Source organism: Hyla sarda, chromosome 11, assembly GCF_029499605.1.
Source record: "Hyla sarda isolate aHylSar1 chromosome 11, aHylSar1.hap1, whole genome shotgun sequence".
Taxonomy (NCBI): Eukaryota; Metazoa; Chordata; class Amphibia; order Anura; family Hylidae; genus Hyla; species Hyla sarda.
The window spans coordinates 5,165,956-5,186,716 of NC_079199.1; the positions used below are offsets into that span (position 1 = coordinate 5,165,956).

The following is a 20,761-nucleotide window of genomic DNA, read 5'->3' on the forward strand; positions in this document are numbered from 1 at the left end:
ACCAGTTCTCTCCCATATCCTCCCCGTCCGCCTCTGCAGCTCCAGACCCCTCCCCAGGTGTCATGTATGTGGTGCTGGGGACGTGCAGGAGCCATCACTTTCCTATACGTCCTCCTGCATTCATATAGATGGATAGGGAAGCATTGTACCCGGCGCTTCAGTCAGAGACATTTCATTTTGTTGCTGGTTGTTAAACATATTGTGAGAGTTTATTTATTTATACTTTTGTAGCTTTTTGCATAAATGTTTTACTATTAGAGGGGTGAATGCAAAATGTGCTTAGAAAACAGTGTATTGGCCGTATTGATATAGAGACAGAGAGGTGGATGTAACATCTGGAAAGGGTGGACAGAGGACGCTGGAGGAGGACAGAGGGGTCTGGAAGAAAAGGACAGAGGACGCTGGAGGAGGACAGAGGGGTCTGGAAGAAAAGGACAGAGGGGTCTGGAGGAGGAGGACAGAGGAGTCTGGAGGAGGAGGGGGGCCAGAGGAGTCTGGAGGAGGAGGGGGCCAGAGGAGTCTGGAGGAGGAAGACAGAGGAGTCTGGAGGAGGAGGAGGACAGAGGAGTCTGGCGGAGGAGGACAGGGGAGTCTGGAGGAGGAGGAGGACAGAGGAGTCTGGAGGAGGAGGAGGACAGAGGAGTCTGGAGGAGGAGGACAGGGGAGTCTGGAGGAGGAGGACAGGGGAGTCTGGAGGAGGAGGAGGACAGAGGAGTCTGGAGGAGAAGGAGGACAGAGGAGTCTGGAGGAGGAGGGGGACAGAGGAGTCTAGAGGAGGAGGACAGAAGAGTCTGGAGGAGGAGGACAGAGGAGTCTGGAGGAGGAGGACAGAGGGGTCTGGAGGAGGAGGACAGAGGAGTCTGGAGGAGGAGGAGGCCAGAGGAGTCTGGAGGAGGAGGAGGACAGAGGAGTCTGGAGGAGGAGGGGGACAGAGGAGTCTAGAGGAGGAGGACAGAAGAGTCTGGAGGAGGAGGACAGAGGAGTCTGGAGGAGGAGGACAGAGGGGTCTGGAGGAGGAGGACAGAGGAGTCTGGAGGAGGAGGCCAGAGGAGTCTGGAGGAGGAGGCCAGAGGAGTCTGGAGGAGGAGGACAGAGGAGTCTGGAGGAGGACAGAGGAGTCTGGAGGAGGAGGAGGGCAGAGGAGTCTGGAGGAGGACAGAGGAGTCTGGAGGAGGACAGAGGAGTCTGGAGGAGGACAGAGGAGTCTGGGGGAGGAGGAGGAAGACAGAGCAGGAGGAGGACAGAGGAGTCTGGAGGAGGAGGACAGAGGAGTCTGGAGGAGGACAGAGGGGTCTGGAGGAGGAGGACAGAGGAGTCTGGAGGAGGACAGAGGAGTCTGGAGGAGCAGGAGGACAGAGGAGTCTGGAGGGGTCTGTCCCTTTCCCCTCTTTAGAAATGTTACAATGTTCCTGTGTGTGACGCAGGATAGCTGTATAATATTAGGACATTCTGCTGTGATACACACTGATCTGCTGGGTATAGTAGTCAGGGGTCGGCGTCCTGTAACGCTATGGAATATTTCCAGGTGGACATTCCACAGACAATGGGCGCTGGCAGAATATGCCGGCACTAGGACCGCTCAAAAATGCGCCAGGATCGAGATTTCTGCGGTAGATGTTGTTTTACCACTGAAATGCAGCGTCATGTGCACAGTGCAGCAGAATCCCATTGAAATCAGCGGTACTCTGCTGCAGCGGAATGTCCGAGCAGAATATTCCCACAAAATTCCGCCGTGTGAAAATGGCCTATTACATTATATTTCTCTTGTGAGGTAAAAGACGACAATATGGGGACATTTATTAATCTGATCCAAAGAATAATTCTCTGTCGCCCGTAGCAGCCAATCCGAGCTGAGCTTTCATTCCTTGGATTATGGACGCTGCTCTGTGATTGGTTGCTGTGGCCGGTAAAGACATTTTTCCTCCATAGACAATTTTGATAAATCTGCCCCATTGTTTATGGGCCACACCCGGGGAGAGCGCAGCTAATATATACAGAGACATCCCCGGGAAGCCTCAGTGTTTACTCCACCGACCGCTCCTCCATTATTGGATTTTCTCGGATGCTGAATCATAACAGGGAAATCCAGAGGATTCCATAGCGTCCACTCTAATCCCCGGCGGAAAATCACGTCATGTGTCTGGATATTGGGGGTTTATGTCCGAAAACCTTCATCATTGGGGAATGAAACGTTCTGAAACTTCCTAGAATTAAGGGGAGATTTGAGGATGTCTAAAAGATTAATAAAAAGTTTTTAAAAAGTGACACTGGATGGACTGGATGCAGCAGAGAGTCCTGCTACACTGTAACGAACTCTGCCTTGTGCAAGTCAGACATGATTAAAGGGGTACTCGGGTGGAAAACAATTTAAATGATCTGGTGCCAGAAAGTTAAACAGATTTGTAAATTACTTCTATTAAAAAATCTTAATCCTTCCAGTACTTATCAGCTGCTGTATGCTCTGCAGAAAGTTCTTTTCTTTTTGAATTTCCTTTCTGTCTTACCACAGTGCTCTCTGCTGACACCTCTGTCCATTTCAGGAACTGTCCAGAGTAGGAGCAAATCCCCATAGCAAACCTATCTCACTCTGGACAGTTCCCGAAATGGACAGAGGTGTCATCAGAGAGCACCGTGGTAAGACAGAAAGGAAATTCAAAAAGAAAAGAACTTCCTGCGGAGTATATAGCATCTGATAAGTATTGGAAGGATTAAGATTTTTAAATAGAAGTCATTTACAAATCTGTTTAACTTTCTGGCACCAGTTGATTTAAAAAAATAGTTTTCCACCGGAGTACCCCTTTAAAGGGGTACTCCAGTGCTCTGGCGTTCTGAACATTTTGTCACACCACGACCCCTCCCATAGACATGAATGGAGGGGGCGTGGCCGTGACATCACGACCACTGCCGCAGGAAGCCAGCATTTGTTTATAAAGTCGGGTGCTGTGGGAGATGGCGGGGGTCCCCAGCAGCAGGACCCTGCGATCAGACATCTTATCCCCTATCCTTTGGATGTCTAGCAGCAGAGTACACCTTTAAAGAAGTACAGTGGTAAGAAATGTATCCTCTAAATGTCTGATCAGAATATTCCGCACGGACATTCCGCTTCAGCAGAGTCCCATAAGTCCCATTGATTTCCGAGCGGTCCTAGCGCCTGCCAGAACCTTCACATGTCCGAAATGTTTGTTCATGGTTCCCGCACATTTTACTACTGTGTGAACAGTCTCTAAGGGTACGTTCACACGGCGGAATTTCCGTGCGGAATTCTGCAGAAGAGTTCCACCGGAAATTTCGACGCCATTTGGGATTCCGCAGTCCCAGAATTTCTGCTTTCCCCATTCTGTCAAAATGTATTAATTAAAAGACGAGTCTTATATTTTGCAGAATTCCTTCAAAATCAATGGGGCTTGAGTTTCAGCGGAATTCTGTGTTTAGAGAACACAGAATTCCGACGCAATTCTGCTGCAATTTTGGTGGAATAACACAATTCTGTACAGCAAGCTTTGCTGAGCGGAATTTCTGCGGAATTGCGGAAATTCCGTCACACGAACAAAGCCTTATGCTGGATTCCATTCGGAAATTCTACCGTGTGAACGAGCCCCTAGAGCTGGGGGGGGGGGGGGGGGGATTGAAGGGTCGTATAAGCTGCAGAATCTTTTTCTATTTACAGTGATGATGATTATCTGCATTAGACGTATACATGACACCTTCTGCCTCTCTTCATTACTTTCCTTACGTGACCATTTCTGCAGATTGAGAGTCAGATTATAATGATGGAAAAGTCTTCAGTGAACCCTATGGCAGTGTTTCCCAAGCAGTGCGCCTTCAGCTGTTGCAAAACTACAACTCCCAGCATGCCCGGACAGCCGTTGGCTGTCCGGGCATGCTGGGAGTTGTAGTTTTGCAACAGTAAAATTGGAGTGCAAGCGATTTGGATCTGTCTGTACAGTTATTGTACACGAGGGGTTAATCTATACGTTCCGGCCGCTCACATGTCTGCGCAGCTTCAGTCTCCCAGACACGCGTCCTGCATTTCATTTACACAATTAGAGCGTCTGCTGGAGAGGACGGAACGGAAATCCATCCAGAATCAGTGAGTGCATCAATGTCTCTGAGGAGAGGACAGGAGCCTGTAGTGTCCAGATGTTACTATACTACAACTCCCAGCATGCCCTGACAGCAATCGGTAAATCTTATTCTCCAACATGTGGCTCTCCCATCATGACCCCTCCAATACTGCCCCCTGTGGTCTCCACTAGTAACAGTGACCCCTCCAATACTGCCCCCTGTGGTCTCCACTAGTAACAGTGACCCCTCCAATACTGCCCCCTGTGGTCTCCACTAGTAACAGTGACCCCTCCAATACTGCCACCTGTGGCCTCCACTAGTAACAGTGACCCCTTCAATACTGCCCCCTGTGGTGTACCCTAGTAAAACCCCTCCGATTCTGCCCCCTATAGTCTTCACTAGTAACTGACCCCTCCGATTCTGCCCCCTATGGTCTCTACTAGTAACTGGTCCCTCCAATACTGCCCTCTATGGTCTCTACTTGTAACTGATCCCTCCAATACTGCCCCCTATGGTCTCTACTTGTAACTGATCCCTCCAATACTGCCCCCTATGGTCTCTAATTGTAACTGATCCCTCCAATACTGCCCCCTATGGTCTCTACTTGTAACTGATCCCTCCAATACTGCCCCCTGTGGTCTCTACTTGTAACTGATCCCTCCAATACTGCCCCGTGGTCTCTACTTGTAACTGATCCCTCCATTACTGCCCCCTGTGGTCTCTACTTGTAACTGATCCCTCCGATTCTGCCCCCTATGGTCTCTACTTGCAACTGATCCCTCCAATACTGCCACCTATGGTCTCTACTTGTAACTGGTCCCTCCAATACTGCCCCTTATGGTCACTACTTGTAACTGGTCCCTCCAATACTGCCCCCTATGGTCACTACTTGTAACTTATCCCTCCAATACTGCCCCCTGCGGTCTCTACTTGTAACTGATCTCTACAATACTGCCCCCTATGGTCTCTGCTAGTAACTGTGACCCCTACAATACTGCCCCATGTGATCTCAATTAGTAACTGCCCCCCCCAGTACTACCCCCTTTGGTCTCCACTAGTTACAGTGACCCCTCCAATACTGCCCCCTGGTCTCCACTAGTAACTGACTCCTTCAATACTGACCCCTATAGTCTTCACTAGTAACTGACCCCTCCAATTCTGCCCCCTATGGTCCCTACTGATAACTGATCCCTCCAATCCGGCCCCTTTGGTCTCTACTAGTAACTGTGATCTCCCCAATACTGCCCCCTTTGGTCTCCACTCGTAACTGACCTCTCCAATACATCCCCCAACCCCCCCCCCCCATACCACAGTTCCTATAGAAAAGCACACATAACTATCACAGTACAAAAGCTAAACTCTTCTCTGCTACATCTACAATTTGCAGCTGCAGTTGTGTTCCCTTCTGTAGAGCAGGGCTCAAGTCCTGCAGGAACGCATGGGAACGAAGTCCCTGCACTTTTTCCACAGCAGGAACCCTGTTCCCAATAGCAGGAGTCCTGCAGGACTAGCCCTTAAAGGGGTACTCCGGTGAAAACCTTTTTTCTTTTAAATCAACTGGTGGCAGAAAGTTAAACATATTTGTAAATTACTTCTATTAAAAAATCTTAATCCTTCCTGTACTTATTAGCTGCTGAATACTACAGAGGAAATTCTTTTCTTTTTGGAACACTGATGACATCATGACCACAGTTCTCTCTGCTGACGTTATACTATAATAATAATAACACTTTATTTATTGTTGTCCTTAGTGGGATTTGAACCCAAGTCCCCAGCACTGCAAGGCAGCAGTGCTAACCACTGAGCCACCATGCTGCCCTTAGCATACATCTGCTATGCATGGTTGCTAAAATGGTGATGTCATCAGTCTTCCAAAAAGAAAGGAATTTCCTCTGTAGCATTCAGCAGCTAATAAGTACTGGAAGGATATAAGATTTTTTAATAGAAGTAATTTACAAATATATTTAACTTTCTGCCACCAGTTGATTTAAAAGAAAAAAGGTTTTCGCCGGAGTACCCCTTTAAGTGGAAATCTTGAGTTCCCACACTTTTTTTTCCCCCAGGACTTGACCCCTGCTGTAGAGCATATACATATATACATATATACCTCACCTCCAGAGCTGAACTCTCCTCTGTGTTGGGAACGGAATGCGGTTTACCTGATATTGGCGCACAGTCATGTGACGTCAGAATGAACTGCGCTCTTACAAGGAGTCGGGGGTCATGATTGCAGCTCTGGAGGTGTTTGCTCAGTCTAAGGATTTACAGAATGACTCAGTATTGTGTGTAGGACGAGTCTTGTGTAACACGTTGCGCTCTATGCGTTTGTTGATGGGACGGTGCTCTTTGGCGCGATCTTATGTAACATTTCCTCCTTTGTCTCCAGATGGAATCCATCTTGTGGGGGAGTAGGATCCATTATTCAGTTTCCCCCTGGCCATAGAACTTAGATAAGTGCTACCCAGGGCACCTCCATCTGTTGCAAAACTACAACTCCCAGCATGCCCGGACAGCCGAAGGCTGTCCGGGCATGCTGGGAGTTATAGTTTTGCAACAGCTGGAGTCACATTAGTACAACAGTACTTGTCTAAATAAACGATTCTACATAACTTTAAAGGATAGAATAATATGAACTCAACAGATGCAAAAATCATAATATTAACTGTAGCCCACTGGATTGAATCAGTTTGTTGATACCCAGCTTTCCTAGGAACAGAATAAAAAAATGCAGCTTAAAGGGGTATTCCAGGAAAAACCTTTTTTTTTAAATATATATATATATATATAAATATATAAATCGGCTCCAGAAAGTTAAAACAGATTTGTAAATTACTTCTATTAAAAAAAATCTTAATCCTTTCAATAATTATCAGCTGCTGAAGTTGAGTTGTTGTTTTCTGTCTGGCAACAGTGCTCTCTGCTGACATCTCTGTTTGTCTCGGGAACTGCACAGAGTAGAAGAGGTTTGCTATGAGGATTTGCTTCTAAATTGGACGATTCCCGAGACAGGTGTCATCAGAGAGCACTTAGACAGAAAAGAACAACTCAACTTCAGCAGCTCATAAGTACTGAAAGGATTAAGATGTTTTAATAGAAGTAATTTACAAATCCATATAACTTTCTGGAGCCAGTTGATATATATATAAAAAAAGTTTTTTCCTGGAATACCCCTTTAATCTTTAATATACAGGATCGTTGCCTTCATGGCTGCAGAGTCTGGTTATTTATTGGATCTTATTGGCAGCGGCGGCAGCGCTCCTGACAGCTGCCATCATGTAAACAGCGTCGATCTGCTCGCCCTACAGTCTTGGCTACAGCTGCTTTGACCTGACTGGATGATGTAACTGTGTGAGGATTATACCGCACAGATGTTGTCTATGGTGCAGGAAGATATTAGGGAATATATTGTCTCACTGTATTGTCAGACAACAGGGGGAGATTTATCAAAGCTGTCAATTTCCCGCATCAATATAGACCAAACTACAAAGGGTTAAGCCGGTCTAGAGTCGCGCGACTCTTGATAAATTCTGCGCACAGACTTCCGGATCTACAGTTTAGACTGTATTTAAAGGGGTACTCCGGTGGAAAACTTTTTCTTAATCAGCTGGTGCCAGAAAGTTAAACAGATTTGTAAATTACTTCTATTAAAAAAAACTTAATCCTTCCAGTACTTATCAGCTGCTGAATACTACAGAGGAAATGTTTTTCTTTTTGGAACACAGAGCTCTCTGCTGACATCATGACCACAGTGCTCTCTGCTGACATATCTGTCCATTTTAGGAACTGTCCAGGAGTAGGAGAAAATCCCCATTGCAAACATATGCTGCTCTGGACAGTTCCTAAAATGGACAGAGATGTCAGCAGAGAGCACTGTGTTCCAAAAAGAAAATCATTTCCTCTGTAGTATTCAGCAGCTAATAAGTACTGGAAGGATTAAGATTTTTTAATAGAAGTAAATTTACAAATCTGTTTAACTTTCTGGCACCAGCTGATTAAAAAAAAAAAAAAAAAGGTTTCCACCGGAGGACCCCTTTAAACCTGCTCCAGCATGGTCTGACATTTCAGCGTACTTTCAGCTGATGCGACTTGTCGACGTAAAAGTCGCTAATGATGAATTCAGCACCAATGCATTTTTCCATTTAAAATAGACTAGAATGCATCATGGACTAAAAATCCTCTAAAGCAAAAGTCGAGAAAAAGTCGCACGTATTTAGACATCGACTTCCTGTGCGACAATTTTAGACAGGAAAAACCAGTCTAAATCCTTTGATAAATCTCCCCCCATGTATCCAAATGTCAGTCATGTGACCAAACATCTTTGTTCTAAAGGGCGATTGTCATCCAGATGACGTGAAAAGACGTATGCGTTACGGGTAACTGGCCTGTGAAAGAGCAGCTGTACACGTGGCGATCAGCACCTTGACTTGCCACTAAACAGTCTAGTGCAGGAGCATACTCAGCCGCCACGACTAATACTGCCACGTGCAGGCTTCTTATAGCCTCTGTATTTTCTGGCTCACTTTCTGTCTCCAGCTGTTGCAAAACAGCCAAAGGCTGTCCGGGCATACTGGGAGTTGTAGTTTTGCAACAGTTAGAAGCACACTGGTTGGTCTGGGCATGCTGGGAGTTGTAGTTTTGCAGCAGCTGAAGGTTCACTAGATGCGAAAGTGTAAAATCTGACTGTGATATACGCCCTATGTTATATGGGACCTAGGATAGGATCGATTACGCCAATAGTGGGGTGGTTCCTGGTTTGAATATTTACTATATATTTGTCCATTGACATCTGACATGGTATCACAGTTGCATTGCTCTCCACACCTTGTGAGACTTACTGGCCGACATTTATCATTGTCTTTAGACTGTTTTTTGTCTAGAAAAGGCGCAAAAAAGGCGCAAGCAGGGTTTATTTGCACCTTTTGATTTTCACATTTCTGCTGATTTTGAGTTGCAATCCATTGATTTTGGCAATACACATGATATGGATGGGATTTATGAACTGTGCCTTTTTGTTAAAAGGCACAAAAAAGGCGCAAAGCCACTGAAAATTCTGTAAAACTACACCAGCCCAGACCTAGTTTTTTGGTGTATGTCAAGAAAGAAATTTCAGAAAATATGACCTGCACAAAATGTATCAAATGTTCTGCGATCTTTTAATAAATGTGGTGCTTCTACACATTACAGCACACGAAAAGGGTGTAGAAAAATGCTTCACTTACACCTACAATGATAAATGCTTCACTTACACCTACAATGATAAATGCTTCACGTACACCTACAATGATAAATGCTTCACTTACACCTACAGTGATAAATGCTTCACTTACACGTTACACCTACAATAATAAATGCTTCACTTACACCTACAATGATAAATGCTTCACTTACACCTACAGTGATAAATGCTTCACGTACACCTACAATGATAAATGCTTCACTTACACCTACAGTGATAAATGCTTCACTTACACGTTACACCTACAATAATAAATGCTTCACGTACACCTACAATGATAAATGCTTCACTTACACCTACAGTGATAAATGCTTCACTTACACATTACACCTACAATAATAAATGCTTCACTTACACCTACAATGATAAATGCTTAACTTACACGTTACACCTACAATGATAAATGCTTCACTTACACCTACAATGATAAATGCTTCACATACACCTACAATGATAAATGCCGCCCACTTGAACCCATAGTAGACCAGTAAGGCCAGGTTCACACTGCATTTATGTTTCAATTTATTGTACAGTACGTGTTTTAGGCTTGGGTTACACTTGGCGTTTTTTTTTTAAGGCAATAGAGAATAAAAGTCGCCATAGAAGACCATTTCATGAAAATCCGCTATACCCTCAATGTGTTGAGATTTTGGTAAAAACATCTCTTAACCCTTAAAATGCCATATAAGGGTAAAAAAAATTATATTTTGACCAAAATCTTAAAATACTGAGGATATAGCTTTATTTATTTATTTTTCCTCATGAAATGTTCTATGGGAGGAAAAAGAATGCCATGCGTATTTTATAATTTTATATTGTCTCTTTTTTGGTGTGTGTGTGTGTGTGTCCCTAATTTTTCAAGTCACAAGGCTAAACAATCAAAAATAAAGCAGGGGATAAAATACCCAAAAGAAAAAAACACCAACACTAATGCTTACATCTTTGAAAAATAAAAGCCACAAAAAAAACCTGCATCTTGTGAGAGTAAAATGAGCGGGAAATTTTCTGTGGTCTTTTAAAGAAGAAAAATTTTTTTTTTACAAAAGTTGTGCGCAACCCCAACCTTATACACTTAAAAACGGATCAGAATCAATTCTAACAAAAATAACAAACATTTTATATACACATATACGTATGTGTATCTCTCTCTCTCTCTCTCACTCTCTCTCTCTCTATACCTACAATGATGAATGTATAATAAATATATACTTAAATATTAAATATTATATATAATATTTAAGTATATATTTATTATATAAAATAAAATATAATATATATATATATTTTTAAATACATACACACATTTTATATATATATATATATAGATATATATATATATATATATATATACATACCCAGACACACAATAAATATAAAGTGAATAAATAAATATATATCTATCAATTTTATATACACAATAGCATAGGTGATTAACTTTGCTATATACAAAACATAAATAGAATGTTCAGACTGAGGCATCTTACACAGGCCAAAATTTTTTAATTATCCTACACGTCATATTCCTCTGTAAAGCAAAAAAAAGGCGGAAGCAAAGTCGCTGAAAAGCGCACATTTATTACAAGAGAAAACACGGACAGGATGGAATCTGGAACGTACAATGATTGATTGGCGAACGGCATCAGTAGGAGAATCACATTGTAATAAAACCACTGCAATGCTCCTCACGATACAATATGGCCGTACATAGCACCACTGTTTACATTGAGGTTTGGCTGGGGCTGATCACGTTGTGGGATCGTGAATTACTGAAATTAGAGACACTTATATACAGAAGAAAAACTATACAGTCATATACATTGTATGTACATAGCGGCGGCGCCATCACAAAGTGCACGAATGTCCAGAACCAATCAGGGGCATGCACGATGCCGCCAACAGAGGTGCATCAAAAATGATGTGCCCCCCTTCATGTATGAGGGAAATAGACAACTATTACTTCAGAATTCTCAGTAGTAACAAAGTTTTATATCCAGTGATTTCCTTTCTTGCAGCATCTAAAATTCTGGCACTTGGTTGCAGCACAGACCTGTAATGCGGAAGCGGGAAACTGAGCATTCGTATCGGGGAATAGTCATGTGCTGCCATGACATCAATAGAATATATGATAATCCAGCACTTATTGGGCAGTGCTGATGCCAGATTAAAGGAATTAGACTGTATAGGGTTAAAATTTACTTACCAAAACTTTTTCTTTTCATGAGTCCCAAGGCGGCACACAACGGGTTAATATATTTCTTTTTTTTTCCTACTGTACAGAAGATATGATCACCAATTAGAATTAATTAACAAATTAATCAATAAACTAATGAAACCCGGCTAGGCACCTCCTATGGGAAAAAAAACAGCAGCAATAAACAAAGTTTAATAGGGAGGGAATTTGTGCCGCCTTGGGACTCATGGAAAGAAAAATTTTCGGTAAGTTAATTTTAACCTTCCATTTGGTTCCTTGGCGGCACACAAAGGGATATGCAAAGGGAGGGATTAGATCCAGCACATGTCTGCCAAAGGACACCTCCTTGCTAGCTATAAGATCCAACTTGTAATGGTTAATGATAGTGGCCGGAGAGGACCAAGTAGCTGCTCGGCATATTTCATCCAGAGAAACTTGAGCCAGATTTGCCCTGGATGTCAACATAGCTCTGAGGGAATGCACATGAACACCAACCGGACAATCTTCACCATGAATAGAATAACACAAATTGATAACATCCTTAAAGGGGTACTCCGCCCCTAGGAGTTATCCAAAGGATAACTGATAAGATGTCTGATCGTGGGGGGGGGGGGGCCGCCGCTGGGGACCCCCGTGATCTCCCTGCTGCCCCCGACATTCGTTTAGAGCGTCGGGTGCAGCTCTGGAGGCTCGTGATGTCACGGTTACTCCCCGCTCGTGCCATCACTTTAAATAAAAAATCTGTTAACCTTAGGAGGAAGTTATTATTAGCTGAAAACTAAACCCATAGTGTATTAGGCTTGAGCCCCTTATCAAAACCCTCTTTAAAAAAATTCCAGAACATGTGTAAGAGAAGGGGCCTCGGCTTGGTGACTGATCCACCAGGAGCGAAACACCTTCATAACTCTGGAATACACTTTGAGTGTAGACGGTTTCCTTGATGCAGCAAGCAGATTAATAACATCTTTTGAGAAACCTTGAGAGTGAGAATCATCCTTTAAGAAGCCAAGCTGTAATTTGTGTAGTGTTGGATGGCTCAGTCCTTCCTGAAGAACAAGGTCCGGAAGGAGAGGTAATCCCCAGAGACAGCCTTTCGAAAGATTTAATGAGAGTTGGAACAAAGCCCTCCTTGGCCCAAAAGGCAGAGGTGCCAAGACTTTGGCATGTTCTTCCTTGATCTTGGGCAACAAAGGAGCAGAATAGATGAAGTTTCCGATTCATCCTTGTTGCCATCACATCCATCTCTTGTTCTCCGAACTTCTTGACAATCTGAAGAAAGACTCTGTTATTCAGATGCCATTCTGCCAGATTGAGCTTCTTCCTGCTGAGGAAGTCTGCTTGAGAATTCAGGGAGCCCCGAATGTGAACTGCATAGAGATCTTCTAGATCCACCTTGTCTGGTCGCAACCACCAGGCGAGATCTTGTCTTGTGGAAACAGACAGGGACATATTCCTGTCCAGACCCCAGGGTCTTTGATCCACTGGGCAAGGATATCGAGCTGCAGGGGTCTATAATGTGCGCTATCCCCCATGGAATTGCACCCAGAGCAGATATCAAGCCTAGGACACTCATGGCAGACCCGACCGAAATCTCTGTGCATATGTCTGACAACCTCCGACTTCAGTTTGAGACGTCTGTTCTCTGACAGGAACAGCCTCATGGCAATAGCGTCGATCCTGAATCCGAGGAACTTGCCCTGCGTTATCAGAGACGGGTGAGATTTCAAAAAATTCAGGAAAAATCCATTACAGGACAGAGATTGTCAGATGGATGAAGAAGCTATTTTGAGTGGGCTAGAATTAACCAGTCATGTAAGTACGCTATTAAATTGACGCCTTGAAGACGGAGATGGGCCAATATTACCACAGACACCTTTGTGAATACTCGAGGAGCGGATGAGAGGCCAAAGGGGAGACAGGTAAATGGGAATGCATAACTTTCCTGAGATGAGCAGAATCTCCTGTGAGACCTGAGGATTGGGATGTGAAGGTAGGCATCCAATCGCCTTTTTCTAGCAGAGCCAGGACTGACCTGATGAATTCCATTTTGAAACCCTTTTTTTATTTTTTTATTTTACAATAAACTTGTTCAGGGAAGTCAAGTCTATAACGAGTCTCCATGACCCTTCTTTTTTGGGAACTGCGAAGACTCTGGAGTACACTCCAGAACCTCTTTGGCGGCCTGGAATGGTTCCAGATCTCCTTTTTGAAGGAATTCCCGAAATGAACAGACTAATTTGAGCACCCCCTCTGTTGAGGAAAACTTGTTTGAGGGAAGCTTCGTAGCCTCTTGAAATTACAGACTTTACCCACGAATCAGAGGATGTTTGATACCAGGCTGAGACAGAAAGGGAAACCCTGGCGCCGAAGAGTTGGCATTAAAAACCTTTAGAATTGTCAACGCCCTGAGGAGATTTCTTTTTGTATGAAGAAGATTGAGGCCGAGACTGATGCTGCTGTCTGTTCTTCTGAGCAATGAACCTCCTGTGCTGTGAAGATGCTCTAAACGGTCTTCTTCCCAGACGGAATTTCGGCTTCTTAGAAGTTGGAAAGAACAACCCTTTCTTATTGCTCATAAGATCACGCAAAATCTCTTCCCTTGGCACTGGAAAGCCATATCCGGAGAGCTTGACCAACCCGCAACGACACAACTGAGGCTTTACAAGGTCGAAGCAGCGGCAGCATAACCCCTTTTGAGGAATCCCTCAGCCCTCCTATCCATCTGATATTTGAGCAGAGAGGAGTCATCAGTCATCAACAGACTTTTTGGAAAGTCTCGACACTTTTTGATAGACTTTAGGAAGGGCATGCCAAATCTCTGAGCACCCCAGATCCATTCTGTAGGCAAACTTAAATCTGGACCCCATGTCCGATTTTTCTCTCATTCTTCTGCCATTCTGATTTAATGAGACTCCAAGAGAGGTTGACCAGGGTGAGAATGGTGACTAGACTGAGGAAAATAAAAAACTTTTTTAGGTAGATTCTCTTCTCTAGGCTCACCCTCGACAGTTTTCTTCACGGATTTAATTGAGGAATTAAAGGGGTACTCTGCCCCTAGACATCTTATCCCCTATCAAAAGTATAGGGGATAAGATGTCTGATCGTGGGGGTCCTGCCTCTGGGGACCCCCATGATATCCCTGCTGCACCCGGCCTTAGATTAGAGCGCCGGAGGCTCGTGACATTACGGCCATACCCCCTCAATGCAAGTCTATGGGAGGGGCGTGACGGCAGTCACACTCCCTCCCATAGACTTGCATTGAGGGGGCGTGACTGTGACATCACAAGCAGGGTGTGGCCGTGACATCACGAGCCTCCGCCCCGCATCGCCAATCACCTGTCGTGGAGTGAAGTTCGCTCCGTGCACCGGATGTCCGGGGTGTCGCTGCTGAGATTGCGGGGGTAGCGGCAGAGTACCCCTTTAAAATACCTACCCACTACTGCCGGCATGCGCTTCACCAGAAACTCTGGGAAGTAACATGCGCCGGGGTGAAAAAAAACCATTGGATTCCACAGGCAGTGTCGGTGCTTATAAATCTTGTCCCTAATAGTAAAAAAGTATCCATGGGTTCAGCTAAGCTGTGTCAACAGAATTCCAGGAGGAAGATCATAGGGGGAGATTTATCAGAACCTGTCCAGAGGAAAAGTTGCCCATAGCAACCAATCACATCGCTGCTTTCATTTTTAATATGGCCTCTGCAAAATGAAAGAAGCGATCTGATTTGTTGCTATCGGCAACTTTTCCTTTGCACAAGAAGGAAAAAAAAAAGTGTTTTTTCCCCCATATCCATAGGAGGTAATGAAATAAAAATAAATAAAATACCGGCCATGCCAATTTCTATAATTATATATGCGTGACATCACTGGAAGCTCCGCCCATGTCCAGACACGTCGTATCACGTACCAGCGTCAGCAAATTAACCCCTCAGCCTCCAGAGTCTGGCAGTGAGGTTCACAGCAGGGGGAAGGGGTGGATTGACAACTCATGGGGACCCCAGGTAAGAGTTGATCATGGGGGGCCACTGGGATTGCCACCTTTCTCGCCCAAAAATACCTGCCATTCTAATTTGCGTAATTAATTATATATGCATGACATCACATTAATCCCCCGAGCCGTAATCATTCCAGTTGATTCTCTATCCCCCCCCACCCCATATTCGTTTACTCATAACCATTCGTATCATAACCATAGCCAGGTTTCATTAGTTTATTGATTAATTCATTCTAATCGGTGATCATATCTTCTGCCCAGCAGAAAAAATATATATTTTAACCCTTTGTGTGCCACCGAGGGACGAAAGGGAATGAAAATTTTCTCAACATTCTTTGAAGTTTCTAAAGTCTAACATTTCATTGGACAACATCATCTTACATCATATGAGCCGTTCAGCAGCATATAGAGCAGTGTTTTCCCAACCAGTGCAGCCGTTGGCTGTGGGTGCATGCTGGAAGTTGTAGTTTTGCAACAGCTGGAGGCACACTGGTTGGGAAATACTGATATAAAGGGCTCACATCATGAGTACTCTCCAACCTGTGGCATTTTATCTGTAGCAAAACTACAACTCCCAGCATGCCCCGACAACTTGCAGCTGTCGGGGCATGCTGGGAGTTGTAGTTTTGCAACAAGCTGGGGAACACAGCCCTAAAGGCTTACATACATATCACCATAACAGAAGAATTGCATTTATACAGTAGTAAAGGACCCCAAAATATTCCTGACATATCATGGGACCCTCCGTTCAGTAAACAGTCCCCCAATATTTTATTACAGGTCTATAGACTCCAGTGTTAGCGCCACATTCCTCCAAACACGATGACCGCCTATACAAGACGCGGCTTCCCGTACAGTCCAGCTAGTCCTTGTGCTTCTAAATATTCAGTAGTCAATCAGATCAATAAATTAAACAATAAAGCAGAATCATTTATCAATAGTAAAAAAAAATCTATATGTGAATCTGATGAATTAATATCTGTATAATAGACGATCGGCTGTACATTACCGCTAAGCGAGAAAAGAGATGGAGAAAGTGCAATGCAGAGCGCAGAAATGAGAACATATATAGCGGTGTGGACTAGCAAATGTTGCAATACTACAACTCCCAGCATGCCCGGAGATGGTAGTAGTTGTAGTTTTGCAACATCTGGAGCTCCACAGTTCACGGCTATACACTCAATAGTAAAGAAATAGGGAATAAATTAGAGGAAGACCCCTTTAATAGGAAGGCTAAGGCCATGTTCACATGGGCAAAAATGTGCAGAATGTGGGCCTGGAAAACACAGGCGGACATTTTCACACATTTAAAAGTTCTGGCGGGCGCCAAAGAGCACTCGGAAATGTGCCGTCTCATAGGCATCAATGCATTGCCGAGTGAATAGACATGTCCGTGGCAGGAACACCCGCAGTGTCCACAGTACAGAAGAATCCCATTGAACTCAATGGGACTTTGCTGCAACTTGGAAATTCTGCTGAAATTTTAGGCTTCTTTCACACTGCCGTTTGGACACAGCAGTGTGACGTCCATCGGGGAAGACGGGGAGAATAGCGAGAGGAAAAATACATTGTGCAACATTTTTCCTCCCACTTCTCCTGTGAAAAAAAACGACGGACCCCATAATAGTAAATGGGATTTATCGGGACCCGTTGTTTCCCATCAAAAACAACGTGCGTTAAGGCACAAAAAAAAAGTGCCTGACGGACGTTCTCTGACGGGGCACAACGTCAGTGTGAAAGGGACCTTACTTCAATAGGATTCCGCTGTCCCATTCACACAATGTCTTTCAATTTTGTAGAATTGCAGGCGGAATCCCATTGAACTCGACGGGGCTTGAATTTCGACAGAATTCTGTATTTAGAGGACAAAGAAATTCTGCTGCAATTTTGGCAGAATTTGTGTGGCATTTTGCTGTGTGAACATGGCCTAACCGTACCAGCTGACAACTTTGCATCCCACTTTACAAGCAGCGGGTAATGACTCTAGGAAGCTCAGGGAATGATTACGTTGCACATTGAGAGTCCATCACTAATAGTAAAATTAGGTTAGTCTGATTTGGGTGATTGATAAAACGTAGGGACCAATAGAATCTACATAGGCACTAGAATAAATCCTACATACTTGTGTTCAGTTGCAATCACAAAAAAAGTGTTTTATGCTCAACTTCCAGCCCGTAGCGATAGTTTCCCATTTTATGAGGCGACACCCCAGAAAACCAGCATTTACTCAGACGCAACCGTACTCGTACCAAACTGTCTGTGGGTCGGCATTGGGGTCCGGAGAGGCGGGAGTACTTTTGGGCGAGGTTGCGTTAGAGTCGTCTTCAGCACTCGGTGGGGGGAGGCAGTCGGGAGATGGGCTTGGCGATTTAGGGTTAGCAGCTCCCGTCTGACCTTCCACCTCGGGAATGCTGGATATCGGCCTAACTGGTGAAACCATGGCCACTTCTCCAAAGCGGGAGATGGGCCTGGGCCGGCCTCTTCCGGAAGTCTGGGGAGAAGTGTAAGGCTGCTGTAAGGAGCTGGTGGATAGGGCGGGTTGTAGTGTCTTGTCTTCTCTGGAGACGGCCAGCGAAAGGCGTCTAGTATCTAGCGACCGCGTGCGAAAGTCGTCGCTCTTTGGTGGGTTGGACACCCTGGCGGGTTGGGGTCTGTCTCTAGGGAAGCCTGTCGGTGTAGATGTTCTTAAGATGTGACTACCAAAGTCCTTTAACATAGGTGTTTCCAGCTCTGGTTTGTCCATACGGTTCAGGTCTGGACCATTGGCTTTTAGTAAGTCTGCAGTGGCCAGGCTGAAAGCCCTGTTTAAGGAATTGGCCCTAGCAGCCAGGGGCCCCGGGTGCTGTGGCTCAGGAACCTGCTTAGTGCTGTTGACCGGCTGCTGCATTTGAGGTCGCCTGAGTGAAGCCGACGGGTTAGTCACCGGATCAGTCGGTCGCAGGTTGGGTTTGACGTATTGGCCGGGCCTGCCATCTTTGATATCTCCTCCAGGTAATTTGGCTGATAGGTTTCCATAAATTGCCGGTGTAGACTGAAAGTCTCTATAACCAGCCTGGACCGTCGGACCCCCGAAGTCAGAAGAGTCGCTGGTCTTCCTAATATAATCGCCCAACAAATCCTCCCGACCGCTCGACGTGTCCTGTAAAAGGATAGAAGGGTTAGTCCATAGTATTAAGAAGATGGTGCACTGAGGTCTTCACCAATTGTACCTAAAAAAAATATTCATTATCATCTACATTGCACTTTGAGATCTGACTAGTCACAAGTCCAGTGGTCTCCAAAGTGTGGTCCTCCAGCTGTTGCAAAACTACAACCCCAAGCATGCCCGGACAGCCGTTGGCTGTCCGGGCATGCTTAGGGTTGTAGTTTTGCAACAGCTGGAGGGCCACACTTTGGAGACTACTGCAGAGAGAGAGAGCAATAATTTTGAATCGCCTACTAGGAAGCCAATACAATATCAGTTGCGCCAAAATTTTCCACCACGCTGCGGGATGTGGTTTCAGTGGGCCTCACCTGTATGGATATGAAACACTAGTCCCAGTTGTGACATGAAGTGCAGCCAAAACAAGTGCAAGTGCGCAGCACGAAACATCTACATCTATGGACTATCTAAGGCGAAATGCACACATGGCAAAAACGTTGCGATTTCGTGCACGTAAAGTCTGCAGCAGATTACAGGACAAATTTACGTAAGATCCCATCCATGTGGATTTTTCTTTAAAGGGGTACTCCGATAAAAATCAACTGGTGCCGGAAAGTTAAACAGTAAATTAGTTCTATTAAAAAAATCTCAATCCTTCCAGTACTTATCAGCTGCTGTATGCTCCACAGGAATTTGTGTAGTTATTTTCTGTCTGACCACTCTCTGCTGCCACCTCTGTCAACATCAGGAACTTTCTGGAACAGGAGAGGTTTGCTATGGGGATTTGTTCCTGACATGGACAGAGGTGGCAGCAGAGAGCACTGTGGTCAGACAGGAAAGAACTATACAACTTCCTGTGGAGCATACAGCAGCTGATAAGTACTGGAAGGATTTAGATTTTTATATAGAAGTAATTTACAAATCTGTTTAACTTTCTGGCACCAGTTGATATAAAAAAAAAAATTCCCACCGTAGTACCCCTTTAACTCATCTTTTGGGAAACGCTCATATATAGGAGTCCGGGGGGGGAGGGTGCAGTGGGTATTGAAAAAAATAAAATAAAATCTTTCACATGCTGTGGGATTTTTCTAAGTGCAGATAAGCTTGTCGGGAGGTCTGCTGTGGTGTTTTTTTTTTTTTTTTTCACCTTTTAAACCTAAAAAAACAAAACAAAAAAACTACCCTTTCACTCTGCACTCCGAAGATGCAGTTTTTTTAGACTTTTTTTCTTTTCAAAAATTGCAGGTTTTATTTCTGACTTTTTAATAAAATTTTTTGCATAATTAAAGTCAATGTAATCTGCTGCAGCAAACCCGCTTCTAAATCCGCCCTTGTGAACGTAACCTAAGGCTATGTTCACACTACGGAATCTCTGGCTGGAAAAATTCTGGTTGAGATTCCAAGGGGGCCTGTGCCAACTTAATCATGTGGAATTTCTGAATGGAATTTAAAAGCCAAATTCCACTCGAAAATTCCGTAGTCTGAACCCAGCCTAAATCCGTGTGGAAACCTACTGTAAAAGTAAAATCCCCCTTGACGCAAATCAGTTTGATCCGTTTAGCATTGATACATGCAAAAAATATATGCAAAAAATATATAAAAAATTCACTTGTGCACATTAGTGACCCATTGGCCCATCAACTATTTCGCACATTCTTCCCATCATACAAACATTCTTGGTTTACTATAAGTCCAAAACTTTTCCACCACAAAAACGTTAGGAATGCGTAGACGTAAATGGGTTAGCGTGAACATTAGGTTATCATCCACCTCAATGTTAGTGTGAAGACGTAGATAATGGAAAGAGACTCCCCCAGGTGAGCTCGGAGGGTTAATAAACGCCGCTCCAGGAGATCACCGAGTGCGTGTTAGACATGAGAAGACTGAGGGGGAAAGAATTACAGCGAGGTACCCTGAGGATATACAGCGAGGTCGCTCTCCGGTCTGCTGCGCGTTGCCTCCATGCGCCGTTCTCAAGAGATGGCGACGAGGTTCCTGACGACGACTCTGAAGGCTCCTTGTGGTGAAGCGTGGGAGAAGGGGAAAGGGAAGAAGCGTGTAGGGAATCGGCCTCTAATAGAAACTCCTGCAGGGTGATGAGCTCGCTGTCAATGACACTGTGCCGGTGCTGGAGGAG

General features: G+C 44.6%; 2 protein-coding genes across 5 annotated transcripts in view; one reads left to right on the forward strand and one right to left on the reverse strand.

Annotated features, from left to right (window-relative positions):
* The window catches only part of DGLUCY (D-glutamate cyclase), a 116,693-nt gene that overhangs the window by 84,059 nt on the left and 11,873 nt on the right, over positions 1-20,761 (forward strand). The gene's annotated exons all lie outside the window — the stretch shown is intronic.
* The window catches only part of CCDC88C (coiled-coil domain containing 88C), a 101,687-nt gene continuing 91,782 nt past the window's right edge, over positions 10,857-20,761 (reverse strand). The window contains exons 30-31 of one of the 2 annotated variants that reach the window (XM_056546970.1): positions 20,537-20,752; positions 10,857-18,621 (exon numbers count right to left, since the gene is read on the reverse strand). In XM_056546970.1, the coding sequence (XP_056402945.1) occupies positions 17,710-18,621; positions 20,537-20,752 (1,128 nt within the window). In that variant the 3' untranslated portion in view covers positions 10,857-17,709. The remainder of the gene's footprint in view (positions 18,622-20,536; positions 20,753-20,761) is intronic. The other variant, XM_056546971.1, reaches the window with a different exon arrangement.